Here is an 18,913-nt window from a genome sequence, read left to right as displayed (position 1 = left end):
AAGACACGCTGAGCAGTAAGAGTTTAATACAAAACAAGGAAACTGATGGGCACATATGAATCTCTCTGTAGGGTAAATCCTGGTGACAGAATTCTTTTAACCACTTGCCGCAACTGTAACGCCGAAAGGAGTCATCGCGGCGGCTCCCCCAGGCTACGCTAACGCCGATTGGCGTCATCTCGCGTGAGCCGGGATTGTGAACGCGCGCACACAGGCGCGCGCGCTCACAGGAACGGAAGGTAAGAGAGTGGATCTCCAGCCTGCCAGCGGCGATCGTTCGCTGGCAGGCTGGAGATGTGTTTTTTTTAACCCCTAATAGGTATATTAGACGCTATTTTGATAACAGCGTCTAATATACCTGCTACCTGGTCCTCTGGTGGTCCCCTTTGTTTGGATCGACCACCAGAGGACACAGGTAGCGGACCCCATTTTTTTATCAAAGTTGGCATTTGACCAAGATATTTCTCTCACCCAGCATGGGTATATGTAAAATGACACCCCAAAACACATTCCCCAACTTCTCCTGAGTACGGCGATACCACATGTGTGGCACTTTTTTGCAGCCTAGGTGGGCAAAGGGGCCCATATTCCAAAGAGCACCTTTCGGATTTCACCGGTCATTTTTTACACATTTTGATTTCAAACTACTTGCCACACATTTGGGCCCCTAGAATGCCAGGGCAGTATAACTACCCCACAAGTGACCCCATTTTGGAAAGAAGACACCCCAAGGTATTCGCTGATGGGCATAGTGAGTTCATAGAAGTTTTTATTTTGTCACAAGTTAGTGGAATATGAGACTTTGTAAGAAAAAAAAAAAAAAAGAAAAAAAAAATCATTTTCCACTAACTTGTGACAAAAAATAAAAAAGTTCTTTGAACTCACTATGCCCATCAGCGAATACCTTAGGGTGTCTACTTTCCGAAATGGGGTCATTTGTGGGGTGTTTTTACTGTCTGGGCATTGTAGGACCTCAGGAAACATGACAGGTGCTCAGAAAGTCAGAGCTGCTTCAAAAAGCGGAAATTCACATTTTTGTACCATAGTTTGTAAACGCTATAACTTTTACCCAAACCATTTTTTTTTTACCCAAACATTTTTTTTTATCAAAGACATGTAGAACAATAATTTTAGAGAAAAATTTATATATGGATGTCGTTTTTTTTTTTGCAAAATTTTGCAACAAAGTGAAAAATGTCATTTTTTTGCAAAAAAATCGTTAAATTTCGATTAACAACAAAAAAAGTAAAAATGTCAGCAGCAATGAAATACCACTAAATGAAAGCTCTATTAGTGAGAAGAAAAGGAGGCAAAATTCATTTGGGTGGTAAGTTGCATGACCGAGCAATAAACCGCTAAAGTTGTGGAGTGCCGATTTGTAAAAAAGGGCCTGGTCTTTAGGGGGGTATAAACCTGTGGTCCTTAAGTGGTTAAAAGGAAATCAGTCACCAGGATAATCGCTATTGAAGTAAAGCCATGGCCTAATAGCACTTAGTACCTTCAGTATTTCAAGATGTGCCTTTGTTCCAGCAATAGATGTTTTTATCCTCTGAAAATCCAGTTTATTTGAAATGCAAATGAGCCAGTAAGGTGCCCAGATGGGCGTCACTCTTGCAGGAAGGAGCCCAGACACACCCCCTGCCACAATGTGTCCACCCTTAAAAGGCGAACTTAAAACCGCGCTCCCAGGTCCCACTAAGCCACGCCCCCCCCCACACACACACTCCTCAGCCAACACGGATTGAAAAAATAAAGTTAAAAATTAACTTCTAGGTCCCAATAAGCCACTCCAAACTCACTGTTGAAGGGGACAGATGCTGTAAAGGTCAAAGTTAAGGGGGTGGGCTGCTGTGGAGGTCCAATTTTAAGGGACGGGGCACTGGGGGGAGGGTCAGTGTTAAGGGATGGGGTGCTGTAGATGTCACTGTTATGTCACTGGATAGTGGTGATATGTAACCCATAGATATATGGGTTACATATATATATATCTATATATGGGATAAATAATATAATTACCATAAATATATATATACTCATTTATTGAATTTTTTTGGAGGGGGGGTTATTTGAATGGCATCACTTTTTACTAACCTGATCTAGCCCTTTTCTACATATGTTCAGTTGATTGTGCTGGGGAAGCTCAGGCTGCTCCAGTGATCTTCTCTGGCTTCAATTCACAGTACTTTGTTGGAAAACTGCAAGATCTCAAAAATTATCGCAAGATCTAGCATTATAGCACACATTATGGGATTAAGGGCTCTTTCACACTTGCGTTCTTGTCTTCCGGCATAGAGTTCCGTCGTCGGGGCTCTATGCCGGAAGAATCCTGATCAGGATTATCCTAATGCATTCTGAATGGAGAGAAATCCGTTCAGGATGCATCAGGATGTCTTCAGTTCCGGAACGGAACGTTTTTTGGCCGGAGAAAATACCACAGCATGCTGCGCTTTTTGCTCCAGCCAAAAATCCGGAACACTTGCCGCAAGGCCGGATCCGGAATTAATGCCCATTGAAAGGCATTGATCCGGATCCGGCCTTAAGCTAAACGTCGTTTCGGCGCATTGCCGGAGCCGACATTTAGCTTTTTCAGAGTGGTTACCATGGCTGCCGGGACGCTAAAGTCCTGGCAGCCATGGTAAAGTGTAGCGGGGAGCAGCATACTTACCGTCCGTGCAGCTCCCGGGGCGCTCCAGAGTGACGTCAGGGCGCCCCAAGCGCATGGATCATGTGATCGCATGGATCACGTCATCCATGCGCAAGGGGCGCTCTGACGTCATTCTGGAGCGCCCCGGGAGCCGCACGGACTGTAAGTATACCGCTCCCAGCTCCTACTATGGCAACCAGGACTTTAATAGCGTCCTGGGTGCCATAGTAACACTGAACGCATTTGGAAGACGGTTCCGTCTTCAAATGCTTTCAGTACACTTGCGTTTTTCCGGATCCCGCGGGCACCTCCGGCAAGTGGAGTACACGCCGGATCCGGACAACGCAAGTGTGAAAGAGGCCTAAGGCATGTTGGGAACTTCCTGGCAGCGACTCTTCTGAAGTAGTCGGAAATATAATGGGGTGCGTGTGATCTTCACTCTATTTATTATTATTGAAATATATATATTTTTTATTATTTATATTTATAATTATTATTATTTAGGTGGAAAAATTTTAAAACTTTATTTCAATTGGGTAGTTTGCTTGGTGACAGGGTCTATTTAACCCCTTCAGGACCCTGGGATTTTCCATTTTTGCGTTTTCGTTCTTCACTCCCCGCCTTTCCATAGTCCTAACCTTTTTATTTTTCCTTTCACATAGCCTTATGAGGGTTTATTTATGTGGGACAAGTTGTACTTTCTAATGGCATCATTTACGGTTGCATACCATGGAGCAGGAAAAAAATTCCAAATGGGGTAGAATTGGGAAAAAATTATAAAGGTTTTTATTTTTTAGACATTGTACACTGTGCGGTAAAATTGACCTGTTATCTAAATTCTTCAGGTCAGTACGGTTCCAACGATACCACACTTGGATAATTTTTCTTGCGTTTTAATACTGAAAAAAAATGTAACCTTTGAGGGAAATTTGTTTTTTTTCATAAACATAATCTGACCCCTATAACTTTTTTGCAGCTATGTGTGAGGGCTCATTTTTTGCAGGACGATCTGTTCTTTTCAGTAATACCAATTTTAAGTGTGTGCGACTTTTTGATCACTTTTTATAAAAAAATTATTGGGTAGTTGAAGTGACAAAAAATTGCAAATTGGCTTTTTTTTATTTTTTTTCCCGCTACTCTATTTGCCATTAATATATAGTTAGATTTTAATAGTATGGGCATTTTCGCACACGGCGATGCCCATGATGTTTATTTTTTTTATTGGTGAAGTATTTTTATTTTTTATTTTAAGTTAAGGGGGTGATTTAAACTTAGTTTTTTTTTTTTTTTTTTTTATTGCCTTGGGTGTACCTTGGGTGACAATAACTGCCAATCATTCAATTGCCCATAGTATTCAGTGATGGATAAATAGCCATCATTGAAGACTTCATCGATACAAGGCTGCCACCTAGTGGCCTGTATTGATATATACATCTAATTGACTCTGAAGCTGGCTTGAGGCTTCGGTCAATTACTGTAGATCGAGGTAACCCGTCCCCCGATCTCAGTCGGGGAACACTGTTACCGGACCGTAAGCGCGCGATTTCCGGTTCCGGTCTGTACAGATGCTGTGGTCACATTTGACCACAGCATCTGAAAGGTAAGATGTATGCGATCAGCCTTATTTAAAATAGCAGAGACCCCGCGGCTAAGGCTGCACGCGGGCGCCATGTTTAGGGATTGGGTCCATGATGTACAGCTATGTCATGGGTCCTTAAGGGGTTAAGGCTTAGCCTTAGTAACATACACTTGACAAATGCAACTTGCTGAAGTGACACATGTAAAGAAAGTTAATACAAGCCACTTAGTAATGTATTGTTATTATCCATATTTCTTCCTTTGCTGGCTTGATGCATTTTTTCATCACATTATACACTGCCTGTTTCCATGGTTATGACCACCCTGCAATCCATCAGTGATGGCCATGCTTGCACACTATAGGAAAAAGTGTTGGCCTCTCTGGTGATTGGGACCGTGGGAGGGCACATAAGCTGGTGCTTTTTTCTAGAGTGTGCAAGCACGGCCACCGCTGATGGATTGCAGGATGGTCGTAACCATGGAAACAAGCAGTGTATAATGTGATGGAAAAAATGACAGCAAAGAAAGCAATATGGGCAATCACAATACATTGGCAAGTGCCTTTTATTAACTTACTCAACCCTTTAAATTACCCCTATTGATTTACCGATGCTCGCAGGTCTTTTATTCTAAGGGCACTTTCACACTAGCGATAAAGTTTTCCGTATTGAGTTCCGTCACAAGGGCTTAATACCGGGAAAAAAACTCTTCAGTTTTATCCTAATGCATTCTGAATGGAAAGCATTCCATTCAGTATGCATTAGAATGTCTTCAGTTCAGTCCCTCTTACGGTATTTGGCTGGAGAAAATACCGCAGCATGCTGCAGTATTTTCTCCGGCCAAAATTCTGGAACACTTGCCAGAATGCCGGATCCAGCATTAATTTCCATTGAAATTTATTAATGCAGAATCCAGTACCAAGTGTTCCAGAAAACCGAATCCGGTTTCCCAGTCTGTGCATGCTCAGACCTTTAAAAATCCAGGGGGGAAAAAATACCAGATCCGTTTTTCCGGATGACACCGGAGAGACGGATACAGTAATTCAATGCATTTGTCAGCCGGATCAGGAAACAAATGCTATCCGTTTGCAAACGGATTTCTGGATCCAGCAGGCAGTTACGGCAACGGAACTGCCTGCCGGAATACTCTAACGCAAGTGTAAAAGTAGCCTTAGCCTCACTGACATACACACAGTTTTACACCAGGTTTCCATAACAACCCAGTCATATTTCTTAACTGTTATAACGGCACCTGTGTATGCCACTGCTCTTGAGGCTGCTGTGCATGTCGCTGTTATGGGGGCACTGTGGATGTCACGGTTATGAGGGCACTGTGAGCATCACTGTTATGGGGGGCACTGTGGCTGTCACCATTCTGGAACCACTGTTCATGTCACCGTTATGGGGGCACTGTGAATGTAACTGTTATGAGAACACTGTGAATGTCACTGTTATGGGCCCACTGTAGATGTCAATTTATGGGTGGTACTCTGGATACTCCAATTTCTTCCCACACTCGAAAACCATACTAATAGGGAACTTAGATTATGAGCCTTATTGGAAAGTTTTCACCTTCCTGCCCAGGCCATTTTTTGCAAATCTGACATGTGTCCCTTTATGAGGTAATAACTTTGTAACACTTTTACTTGTCCAAACCATTCTGAGACCGTTTTCCCATTACATATTAGACTTCATGACAGTCTTAAATTTGAGTCAATATATTTCACTTTATTTACAAAAAAAATCCAAAATCCCAAATTTAGCAAAAATTTTAAAATATTCCCAATTTTAAAAATTTATATTATTCTGCTTTTAAAACAGAAAGTGTTACCTCATAAAATATTTATTACTTAACATTTCCCATATGTCTACTTTATGTTTGAATCATTTTGTAAATGTCATTTCATTTCTTTAGACCCTCACCCGCAGCAAACACCTTCCATGCCGCGGTCAGCGCTTTTACATACTGCAGGGGCCCGGGTATTTGTGCCCGCCCATTTATTAAGTCTCTTCCCGCTATGACGTACTATTACGTCATATGTCGGGAAGGGGTTAATAGAAAAATACAAATGTACTTTTTTATTTATTTCTATAGTCATTGTCATAGAGTTCAGAAATATTCTTAAAGGGTAAAGAAAGGATAATTTTTAAATACCTGCTCATTAACTTTAGCATGTGAAGGTCCATGATGAATGAGTTGACGCACAATATAGGCATCTCCTTTCCATGCAGCTAGATGCAATGGAAAACATCCTTTACAATCTGCGATATTTGTTACAGCTTCATACCTCAACAGAACTTCTACCAATTCCCTATAGGGATACAAAGAGATAAACCATCAACTTATGAGCAACAGAATTAAAGTACACAATAGGAATTTGACAAGCATTTATACATGAGACCAATAAAATAGCAGCTGCAAAACATATAGGCAACAATAAGAGCTGCAAAAACATCAAGAGAAAAAACACCAGTATAATACACTGCTGAATACTCTGAATGGGTATGGAGCCCATGGCACATCTGCAAAAGTGCCTAGCAGCTCAATAACCCCTACCATTCCCCAACAGTACTTAAAAGTACGGTAGTTAAGGGGTGGAAAGGGTATTTCTGGCTAAACAGGTGTCTCACAGAATTTAGAAACACTTGTCAAAGAATTCAGAAGCACTCAGCTGTGAAAAAGTTACAGCGCTGTTTTGACATGCAGTCAGGATGCAGTTTTTTATTGTATGAATAAAGGTAGTAGTGGCTACACTTGGCGAGTGGATATATATAGGTGCTCACTCCACAACCCACCCCAGGTTGTAGCAAGAAAAATAAATTATTGTGTATAGATGGAGGACACACAAAATATCTGGGGCAATGTGGACTAAACAATAAATATTTATTAATATATATAAAACCTATTTATACATAGATAGATAAAAAGTCAGCAATCCATACCATAAGCAATAAATAGTAAATCTAGAATCATATATCTGCAGAATAAATATGATACTTCAATAGTTGGTCAATGTCAAATAATTGCACTTGGTTATAAATTAACAGATCGTTCATATGAAGCAGTGTATCTGTAAGGCCTCATGCACACGACCGTTTATTTTTTTGCGGGTTCCGTTTTCCGTGACCGTTTTTTCGTCCGTGGGGCTTCCTTGATTTTTGGAGTATCCACGGACATGAAAAAAAAGTCGTTTTGGTGTCCGCCTGGCCGTGCGGAGCCAAACGGATCCGTCCTGAATTACAATGCAAGTCAATGGGGACTGATCCGTTTGACGTTGACACAATATGGTGCAATTTCAAACGGATCCGTCCCCCATTGACTTTCAATGTAAAGTCAGGAGTTAATATACCATAGGATCTGAGTTTTCTCCAATCCGATGGTATATTTTAACTTGAAGCGTCCCCATCACCATGGGAACGTCTCTATGTTAGAATATACCATCGGATTTGAGTTACATCGTGAAACTCAGATCCGACAGTATATTCTAACACAGAGGCGTTCCCATAGTGATGGGGACGCTTCTAGTTAGAATATACTACTAACTGTGTACATGACTGCCCCCTGCTGCCTGGCAGCACCCGATCTTTTACAGGGGGCTGTGATCAGCACAATTAACCCTTCAGTCATGCTTCTAATATTGTAATATTGCTAAGTTACCGATCTGAGCCCCAGAGCGATTAAACTGGGACTCCGATCGGAATCTCCGCTGCCACCAATGATCGGGGGGGAGAGGGGAGGCCGCACACTGGCCACCAAAGATATTAATACAATAGAGGGGGGGCCGCACACTGGCCACCAATTATAATACAATGGAGGGGGGGGGGGGCCGGGGGACCGCACACTGGCCACCAATGATAATACAATACATCACCATGGGAACGCCTCTGTGTTAGAATATACTGTTGGATTCACTTTGTGAAAACTCATCTCTGAAAAAGCTTTTATGCAGACGGATCTTCGGATCCGTCTGTAAGAAAGTAACCTATGGCCACGGATCACGGACGCGGATGCCAATCTTGTGTGCATCCGTGTTCTTTCACGGACCCATTGACTTGAATGGGTCCGTGAACCGTTGTCCGTCAAAAAAATAGGACAGGTCATATTTTTTGGACGGACAGGAAACACGGATCACGGATGCGGCTGTAAAACGGTGCATTTTCTGATTTTTCCACGGACCCATTGAAAGTCAATGGGTCCGCGAAAAAAAACGGAAAACGGCACAACGGCCACAGATGCACACAACGGTCGTGTGCATAAGGCCTAAAGAAAATGTCCTGCTCAGCAGATCCACACCTCTTCAAGATCTCAAATGAAAGCACCCGTTTTCCTAACAATTTTAACAGCACTCTGTGGTTCACTTTTCACACCCAAACGTGTTATAATGCGGACACATACACACAGATATTTTTTGTGTACATTACCGGTCCGGTGGGTGTTGTGGCTGCACATTTGGAGTTTCACTGCGGGACTGAGGAGTCGGCATTGGATCTTTCAGCATGGAGTCACGTTATGCTTGCACTACGTGGCGTCCCACGCGTGTTAAAGTGAATCACGTGACTCAGTCCATCAACTGTGTAATGATGCTAGTACTAGTAGTCTCTGAAAAAGCTGGTGCCGGAAGAGACGAAAACGGCCAAAATGTAACTTGTAAACAGTGAATCCTTAATGTATATCTTTGATAAGATGGCACCTTGTTTGTCCTTGCTGTGTTCCAAACGCGTTTCGGAACAACACTGTTCCTTCTTTAGTGGTTGACCACTGAAGGAGGAACAGTGTTGTTCTGAAACGCGTTTGAGGTGTGGATCTGCTGAGCAGGACATTTTCTTTACAGATACGCTGCTTCATATGAACGATCTGTTCTTTTATAACCAAGTGCAATTATTTGACATTGACCAACTATTGAAGTATCATATTTATTCTGCAGATATACGATTCTGGATTTACTATTTATTCCTTATGGTATGGATTGCTGACTTTTTATCTATGTATAAATAGGTTTTATGTATATTAATAAATATTTATTGTTTAGTCCACATTGCCCCAGATATTTTGTGTGCCCTCCATCTATACACAATAATTTAGTTTTTTATTGTAGCTAGGGGAAATTAATTAAATCATTCCCACTGCAGAACACCAGGGATACTAGAGGTTTTTTCATTTTTGCATTTTCATTTTTCTTCCCTACTGTGTTTTTCTTGAGCAATAACCATTTTTTTTTTTTTTGTTCACATAGCTGTATGAGGGTTTATTTTTTGCAGGAGAAGTAGTGTACTTTCTAATGGCACCATTTGATATGGCATACAATGTAGTAAGAAGCAGGGGGAAAAAATTCCAAATGGGATGGTATTGGGGAAAAAAAAAACAAATTCTCCACCGTTTTATGGGTTTTGTTCCCACAGTGTTCCCTTTGTGGCGAAACTGACCTGTAGCCTTCATTCTCTGGGTCAGTACGATTACAAAAATCCCACATATGTATCGTTTTTATGTCTAAATAGTGTAAAAATAACTGTAAACTTTAAAAAAAAAAAGTTTTCTGTAGAAGAGCTGTGTGGGGGCTAATTTTTTGCGGGACAATCTGTAGTTTTTTTTGGAGTGTGTGATTGTTTGATTACATTTTATTACAATTTTTTTGGCCAAGAGAAGCAATTGACCCTTTTTTCCATTACGCCATTCGCTGTATTTGAAATATATTTTTATATTTTATTAGTACAGTTGTTTGACGCGTTTATACCCATGAGGTTTATATTTTTTGTAATTTATGTATTTATTGTGATGCTCAACTGAATTTTTTTTCTATATTTAAGTTTTTTTTAAACTTTATGGTTTTGAAGCTTGTATTTGTGCCTACAAAACCCCATTTTTAATTTTATTTTTTCCTTTTAGACCCATGATGAGGAAAATTTCTAACTTCCTATGTTGTCCTGCCACCTGCTGGCCCAAATAAGAATTGCAGTTACAATACCCTCTTCAGAGATCCAGCGTATTGAAACCAATTATCATCATCCTCAATAGATTTTCACCCATTAGATGCCATGATCACGCTTGATCACGACATCTAAAGGCTTTAATGACCAGAATCAGCATTACTGCTGGTTGCAGTCATTAGGTTTGCTGCTGTTTGAAACAGAGGAGACCCACCGGCCATGACGCCCGCTGCACGCACAAGCTGGCGCCATGTTTGCACTTCGCTCCAACGCCGTACATGTACGGTGCTGGTAGCGAAGGGGTTAATGAGGCTGCTAAACTGGTTAAATTGAAAACTGCACTCTGAATGCATATCAGAACTGCACTGTGTGCCAGCACCCTTAGGGCCAGATATTTTGTTTTCACAAAGGGTAACAGGAAAAAAAAAAAGCACCACACTGTTTGTCACCCATTTTCTCCTGAATGTGCCAACATCCCATATGTGCTCATATCCTGCTGTGTGGGTAAACAGCAATATATGTATTTTTCAGGTCAGATAGTTACAGGCAAGAGCCGCGCTAATGCCTGCCCATTAGTGCCGATGACGTCTCCATCTAGCTTTCCCCAAGGATCTCCAGCACAGGTCAAAGGAGGGCAATGGAGCATGAAATGTTCCGATGCTCATATTAGGGGGGCTACCTGGGTAAAAAAGGGGATATGTCCGGTTTTAGCTCTGAACCCGGACAACCCCTTTAACAGAAACACTCCATATGTGGTCCTAAACTGCTGAATGGGCACACCATAGGGCTCCGAAGAAAAGGAGGCCAAATTTTCCTGGAATGGTTTTTGAGTGTCATGTCACATATTAAATAGACCCTGATGTACCACTAAAGTGGAAAACCCCAAGAAATGACCCCATTTTGGAAACTACACTCCCCAAAGAATATTTCAAGGATTGTAGTAAGCACTTTGGCCCAATAGACATTTCATAGAATTTAGGAACACTTTGCCATTAAAATTTAAAATAACATTTTATACGAAAATGTCGCTTTAGGCCCAAATTTTTCACAAAGGGTAACAGGAGAAAATACACACCATAATTTGTTACCCTTTTTCTTCTGAATACGGCAACAACCCATATATAGTGATAAACTGATGTTTGAGCACTGCAGAGTAGGGTTGTCACGATACCAAAATTTTGATTCGATTTTGATATAATAAAAAAGTATTTTGATACTCGATACCATTCAATAACACGCGAAAAAATAAAACACCAAAAAAGCTGCGTGCTTTCAGCATTTTACGGCCCATAATTGAACAGTCCTATCCTATTTTTTGAGGGGACAAGGAAACGTAAAAAATAGCGAATCACGCATTTCTTTTTTCTGTTATGGCATTCACCACATAGATTTTTTTTAAATATTTTAATAGTTTGGACTTTTCGGAAGTGGCGATATGTTAGGCTACTTTCACACTCGCGTTTGGTGTGGATTCGTCATGGATCTGCACAGACAGATGGTTCAGATAATACAACAGTCTGCATCTGCTTATCTTTAACATAGCCAAGACTGATCAGTCTTGAACACCATTGAAAGTCAATGGAGGATGGATCCGTTTTCTATTGTGCCATATTGTGTCATAGAAAACGGATCCATGCCCATTGAATTACATTGTGTCAGAACGGATACGTTTGGCTCAGTTTCGTCAAGCAGCGTTTTGGTGTCCGCCTAAAAAGCGGAATGGAGGCAGAACGGAGCCAAACTGATGCATTCTGAGCGGATCCTTATCCATTCAGAATACATTAGGGCAAAACTGATCCGTTTTGCACCACTTGTGAGAGCCCTGAACGGATCTCACAAACGCCAATGTGAAAGTAGACTAATATGTTTATTTATTTATTGTTTATATATTTTCTATGTAAAATTGGGAAAGGGGATGATTTATACCTAATATTTTGGTGTTTTTATTTATTTTTTTACTTTTTATTTAAAAAGTATTTCCCCCCTTAGGGGCTAGAACCTGCAATTTTTTAATCCCTTGTCCTATTCACCCTAATAAAGATATATTAGGGTGAATAGGACTTTACACTGTCCCTGCTGCCTTGTGCTTTGTGCACACAGCAGCAATGAGCTTACCATGGCAGCCAGGGCTTCAGTAGCGTCCTGGCTGCCATGGTAACCGATCGGAACCCCGCGATTACACTGCTGGGGCTCCTATCATAACGGCTACTGCACCACCAATGATGAGGGGGGGGGGGGAGGCGACCCTGTGGCCACTGCCACTAATGATTTAATACTGGGGGGGGTTGGGGTGCACTGATCCACCAATGAAGATAATTAACATTTAATACAGAGGCCACACCTGAGGGGTTAACTGTCGCTGATTTAGGCTCCCGTTCATAGAGGTCGGGTGCCGGCTATGTGATTCTGCCGCCGGCACCCGCCTCCTCTATCTGTATTAAAAGTTAATTATCTTCATTGGTGGCGCAGTGGCCACAGTCCCTCCCCTCCTCCGCCCCTCTCTCCTCTCAATGGCGGCAGCTGCAGCAGCAGCAGCACAGGAGGGAGGGGAGAGTCTCCCTTCTTCTCCCCTGTGCTGCTGAGGGAACATGGCACACGCTGAGAGCAGTGTGTTCCATGTTCTGTGATACTAGGCTGTGCAGTAGCGCAGCCTAGTATCGATAAAAGGAAAATCCCGGTATTGAATCGATACCGGTACAAAAGTATAGATTGGGTATCGATAATTCGATACCCAATGCAACCGTACTGCAGAGTTCTGAAAAGAAAGAGCAACATGTGCATTTGTGGCCTAGTTTGGCAATTTATATAGCACTGGCTGACAATTATAAAGGATCTGGGCTAAAATAGAAAAAAATAAAAATAAAAATGATATCCCCATTTTAGAAACGACAACCCTAACAATATTTACCAATGGGTGTAGTGACCTTTTTGATCCCAAAAGTGTTTTTCAGAAATGAATTTACAGCAGGTGGTGCAAAGTGAAAATTGCAATCTATTTTTTTTGTTACGTCTACCCGAAGTACTTCAGACTCTAAAATCTCAAATATTTTTGCAAATCACTAACCATAATGGAAGTCTGTGGCATCCATCCCTCTGGGAGGAGCCCACTGATCTCTTGCAAGAGGTCTAAGACCTCCTGGGCTCACAGGCCTAGACGCAAAAGGCGTTCAGCCAAGCAGGGCTAGACGCAAAAGGTATTTAGCCTAGCAACAAAAAGTTGGGGTATGCACAATTTACTTTTTTTTTTTAACTCTTTTGGGGGGAAGGGCGCGTATCAGTATTGATACTGTAACTGTGTTTCTATGTTATAAAATGTAGCTGTGTGAGGTCTTGCTTTTTGTGGGATGGGCTGTAGTTTTTATTGGTAACATTTTGGTGTTCATATGTCTTTTTGATCACTTTTTATACAATTTTTTTGTTATGGTAAGGTATGGTAAAGTTCCTTATGTGGTATATATGATTCTATTCTGTGAGTAGATACGGTTATGGTGATACCAAATTTATGTAGTTTTTTTATGTTTTACTACTTTTTTAGCATAAAATCACTTATGTTAAAAATAAATATTTTGCATCACCAAATACTAACACATAAATATCTATTTAGTCACTTTTTAAACAATTTTTTGTTGAGGTGAAGGGGGCAAAAATGGCAATTATGTAAGTGTTTTTGATTTTTATTTTTTATGGGGTTCCTCTTGCAGTAAATATATGATAATTGTATTCTGTGGGTTGAAACAGTTATGGAGATGCTAAATTTATATTTTTTTAAGGTTTTACAATTTTTTTTTTTACAGTTTATTCAAAGAAACGGTATGAAAAAAAGCATGTACAAAAAATAAAAACATAGCCATGGCAAGTATACATTTCCAGACAGTAGGATATGTGGCCATTAATAGTAAATACACCATTTCCTTAAATTAACTAAACATTATGTGATTGGGCATCAAAGTAATAGGATATATAAGTGGTTACTTGTGTTTGATCTAGATTAGAGATGAGCGAATTTCATATTTTGAAATTTGTTCACACTTCATTTCTTGGTAAAAGGTAAATTGCGTTATAGATTCCGCTACCAAGGACCATAATGCAATTCTATGACGGAATGCATAACGAAATGCCTTTAGAGGCATTCAGTTATTCATTCCGTCATAATAGAAGTCTAATCCGTTTTGCAGCCCATAGGCTTCTATTATGACGGAATGAATAACTGAATGCCTCTAAAAGGCATTTCGTTATGCATTCCGTCATAGAATTGCGTTATGGTCCGTGGTAACGGAATCCATAACGTAATTTACCTTTTACCAAGAAATGAAGTGTGAACAAATTTCAAAATATGAAATTCGCTCATCTCTAATCTAGATCAAACACAAGTAACCACTCATATATGCTATTACTTTGATGGCCAATCACAATGTTTAGTTAATTTAAGGAAATTGTGTATTTTCTATTAATGGCCACATGTCCTACTGTCTGGAAATAGATACTTGACATGACTATTATATAAAAATAAATAAAAAAAATAAAAAGGGGGGGGGGGGGGGAAGAAACATGGCTATCTATAAGAAATAAAGGCTAAGGAGCCAAAAGGTTCCAAACCAGTGGGAAAGAATCCTTAACCAAGGTCCCAGACCTTGTCAAATTTATCAGGATAAACAGCTAAGCTTATAAAGTGTGATTACCATATTCATCTCTCTAAGCCAGGCATTTTTGGTGGGCCTCTTGGGGTACTTACAATTATACAGAATAACCTTTTTGGCATAACAGAGTAGTAGTTTAAATAAGGTGCGTAAAGCCACAGCAAGAAGATAAATAAGCCCAAAGAGGTAAACCTTGGGATGCAGTATATTTGGCATGGTAAAATTAGGCTACTTTCACACTCGCGTTTTGTGCGGATCATAGAAACATAGAATGTGTCGGCAGATAAGAACCATTTGGCCCATCTAGTCTGCCCAATATACTCTATACTATGGATAGCCCCCGGCCCTATCTTATATGAAGGATGGCCTTATGCCTATCCCATGCATGCTTAAACCCCTTCACTGTATTTGCAGCTACCACTTCTGCAGGAAGGCTATTCCATGCATCCACTACTCTCTCAGTAAAGTAATACTTCCTTATATTACTTTTAAACCTTTGCCCCTCTAATTTAAAACTGTGTCCTCTTGTGGTAGTTTTTCTTCTTTTAAATATGCTCTCTTCCTTTACCGAGTTGATTCCCTTTATGTATTTAAAAGTTTCTATCATATCCCCTCTGTCTCTTATTTCTTCCAAGCTATACATATTAAGGTCCTTTAACCTTTCCTGGTAAGTTTTATCCTGCAATCCATGTACTAGTTTAGTAGCTCTTCTCTGAACTCTCTCTAGAGTATCTATATCCTTCTGGAGATATGGCCTCCAGTACTGCGCACAATACTCCAAGTGAGGTCTCACCAGTGTTCTGTACAGCGGCATAAGCACTTCACTCTTTCTACTGCTTATACCTCTCCCTATACATCCAAGCATTCTGCTGGCATTTCGTGCTGCTCTATTACATTGTCTTCCCACCTTTAAGTCTTCTGAAATAATTACTTCTAAATCCCTTTCCTCAGATACTGAGGTCAGGACTGTGTCAAATATTCTATATTCTGCCCTTGGGTTTTTACGCCCCAGGTGCATTATCTTGCACTTATCCACATTAAATTTCAGTTTCCAGAGTTCTGACCATTCTTCTAGTTTTCCTAAATCCTTTTCCATTTGGAGTTTCCCTCCAGGAACATCAACCCTGTTACATATCTTTGTGTCATCAGCAAAAAGACAAACCTTACCAGCGAGGCCTTTTGCAATATCACTTATGAAGATATTAAACAAAATCGGTCCCAGTATAGATCCCTGTGGAACCCCACTGGTAACATTACCTTGTTTTGAATGTTCTCCATTGACTACAACCCTCTGTTGTCTGTCACTCAGCCACTGCCTAATCCACTCAACAATATGGGAGTCCATGCTCAATGACTGCAGTTTATTGATAAGTCTTCTATGTGGGACAGTGTCAAAAGCCCTACTAAAATCTAGATATGCGATGTCTACTGCACCTCCACCGTCTATTATTTTATTCACCCAGTCAAAAAAATCTATAAGATTTGTTTGACATGATCTCCCTGAAGTAAACCCATGTTGTTTTTCATCTTGCAATCCATGGGATTTTAGATGTTCCACAATCCTATCCTTTAATAGGGTTTCCATTAATTTGCCTACTATTGATGTCAGACTCACTGGTCTATAGTTGCTCGATTCCTCCCTACTACCTTTCTTGTGAATGGGCACGACATTTGCCAATTTCCAATCTTCCGGGACGACTCCTGTTACTAATGATTGGTTAAATAAATCTGTTAACGGTTTTGCCAGCTCACCACTAAGCTCTTTTAATAATTTTGGGTGTATCTCATCAGGCCCCTGTGACTTATCTGTCTTCACCTTAGACAGCAAACTTAGAACATCTTCCTCTGTAAAGATACATGCATCAAACGATTTAATAGTCATTCTTTCTAGTGGAGGTCCTTCTCCTTTTTCTTTTGTAAAAACTGAACAGAAGTATTCATTAAGGCAGTCGGCTAGCCCTTTATTCTCTTCTACATACCTTCCGTCCTTTGTTTTTAATTTAGTTATTCCTTGTTTTAATTTCCTTTTTTCATTTATATATCTGAAGAATGTCTTATCCCCTTTTTTCATAGACTGAGCTAGTTTTTCTTCTGCCTGCGCTTTAGAAGTTCTTATAACTTGCTTGGCCTCTCTCTGCCTAATCTTGTAGATTTCCTTATCTTCATTGCTCTGGGTTTTTTTATAATTACAAAATGCTAGCTTTTTATTTTTAATGATTTGGGCCACTTCTGCTGAGTACCACATTGGTCTCCTCCTTTTTTTGCTTTTACTGACAAGTCTAATGCAATTTTCTGTTGCCTTTAATAATGCACCTTTTAAGTAGTCCCATTTCTCCTGGACTCCATGTAATCTGTTCCAGTCTGATAAGGACTCATTTATGACTAATTTCATTTTTGAAAAGTCTGTTTTTCTAAAATCTAAAACTTTTGTTTTTGTGTGGTGGGACTCTTTCACAGTTCTTATATTAAACCACACTGACTGGTGATCACTAGATCCCAAGGTTTCGCCTACAATGACATCATATACCGAATCCCCGTTTGTGAATACCAAATCCAAAATGGCCTCCCTCCGGGTTGGCTCCTCAACCACTTGTTGTAGAGATAACCCCAGTAGGGAATTTAGAATATCTGTACTCCTGGTAGAACTTGCTATTTTGGTTTTCCAGTTTATATCTGGAAGATTGAAATCTCCCATAATGATAACTTCTCCTTTCATTGTCACGCCATGGACTGATCTGTTCAGATAATACAGCTGTCTACATCCATACAGAACGGATCCGTTTGTATTATCTTCAACATAGCCAAGACGGATACATCTTTAACACCATTGAAAGTCAATAGAGGACGGATCCGATTTCCATTGTGCCAGATTGTGTCAGTGAAAACTGATCCGTCGCCATTGACTTACATTGTGTGCCAGGACAGATGCGTTTGGCTCAGTTTCATCAGACGCAGCAAGCAGTGTTTTGGTGTCTGTCTCCAAAGCGAAATGGAGACTGAACTGATGCAAACAAGGCAGACATAGCAGAGCTGGAGAGGGTCCAGAGGAGGGCAACTAAAATAATAACTGGAATGGGGCAACTACAGTACCCTGAAAGATTATCAAAATTAGGGTTATTCACTTTAGAAAAAAGACGACTGAGGGGAGATCTAATTACTATGTATAAATATATCAGGGGTCAGTACAGAGATCTATCCCATCATCTATTTATCCCCAGGACAGACTGTGACAAGGGGACATCCTCTGCGTCTGGAGGAAAGAATGTTTGTACACAAACATAGAAGAGGATTCTTTACGGTAAGAGCAGTTAGACTATGGAACTCTTTGCCTGAGAAGGTGGTGATGGTGAGTACAATAAAGGAATTCATGAGGGGCCTGGATGTATTTCTGAAGCGTAATAATATTACAGCCTATAGCTACTAGAGAGGGGTCGTTGATCCAGGGAGTTATTCTGATTGCCTGACTGGAGTCGGGAAGGAATTTTTTTTCCCTAAAGTGGGGAAAATTGGCTTCTACCTCACAGTTTTTTTTTTTTTGCCTTCCTCTGGATAAACTTGCAGGATGACAGGCCGAACTGGATGGACAAATGTATTTTTTCGGCCTTATGTACTATGTTACTATATGCAACCTAGCATATACATTACTATATATATTGAAGAAAGAGAGAGAAGTAAAAGAAACTGGAAATTAGAATGGAAAGAAAGAAGGAAAATAGAGAAATAGAGAAACAGAAAGGTAGAAGAAAGAAAAAGTAAAAAAAAAAAAGAAAAACGCTATGGGAAGGGGGGGGGAATTGGGGAAAGTAATATAGTTCTCAGCCGGGGTACTCCTCTAAGGCTAAACTTTGCCTATAGTAAACCAGTTACTCAACCGAACCAAGACAAGCTGTTTTTATTGGCTTGTACATTCCAGTAAGGGAAAATAAATTAGATAATATAAAACATCCAAGTCCACTGGAATTTGTACCCCCAAATATTTAATTGAAAATGGTTGGTGCCTAAACGGAAACGAGGCAAGAAGTCTAGCAAAAACTACCGGGGGGATTAAAATAATTAAAGCCAGGTCCTTAAAGGGGATTAAAGCCAGGTCCTTCCCAGCAGCTGATAACATCTGCTCAGTGTATACATGA

At 40.4% G+C, this 18,913-nt stretch overlaps 1 protein-coding gene across 1 annotated transcript in view; it reads right to left on the bottom strand.

Moving 5' to 3' along the window:
- The window catches only part of ANKS1A (ankyrin repeat and sterile alpha motif domain containing 1A), a 913,309-nt gene that overhangs the window by 811,302 nt on the left and 83,094 nt on the right, over positions 1–18,913 (bottom strand). The window contains 1 exon segment of the mRNA XM_040424152.1: positions 6,377–6,533. Coding sequence (XP_040280086.1) covers positions 6,377–6,533 — 157 coding nt within the window.

Source organism: Bufo bufo, chromosome 3, assembly GCF_905171765.1.
Source record: "Bufo bufo chromosome 3, aBufBuf1.1, whole genome shotgun sequence".
NCBI classification, from domain to species: Eukaryota; Metazoa; Chordata; class Amphibia; order Anura; family Bufonidae; genus Bufo; species Bufo bufo.
This window is presented reverse-complemented; position numbering and strand designations above follow the sequence as displayed.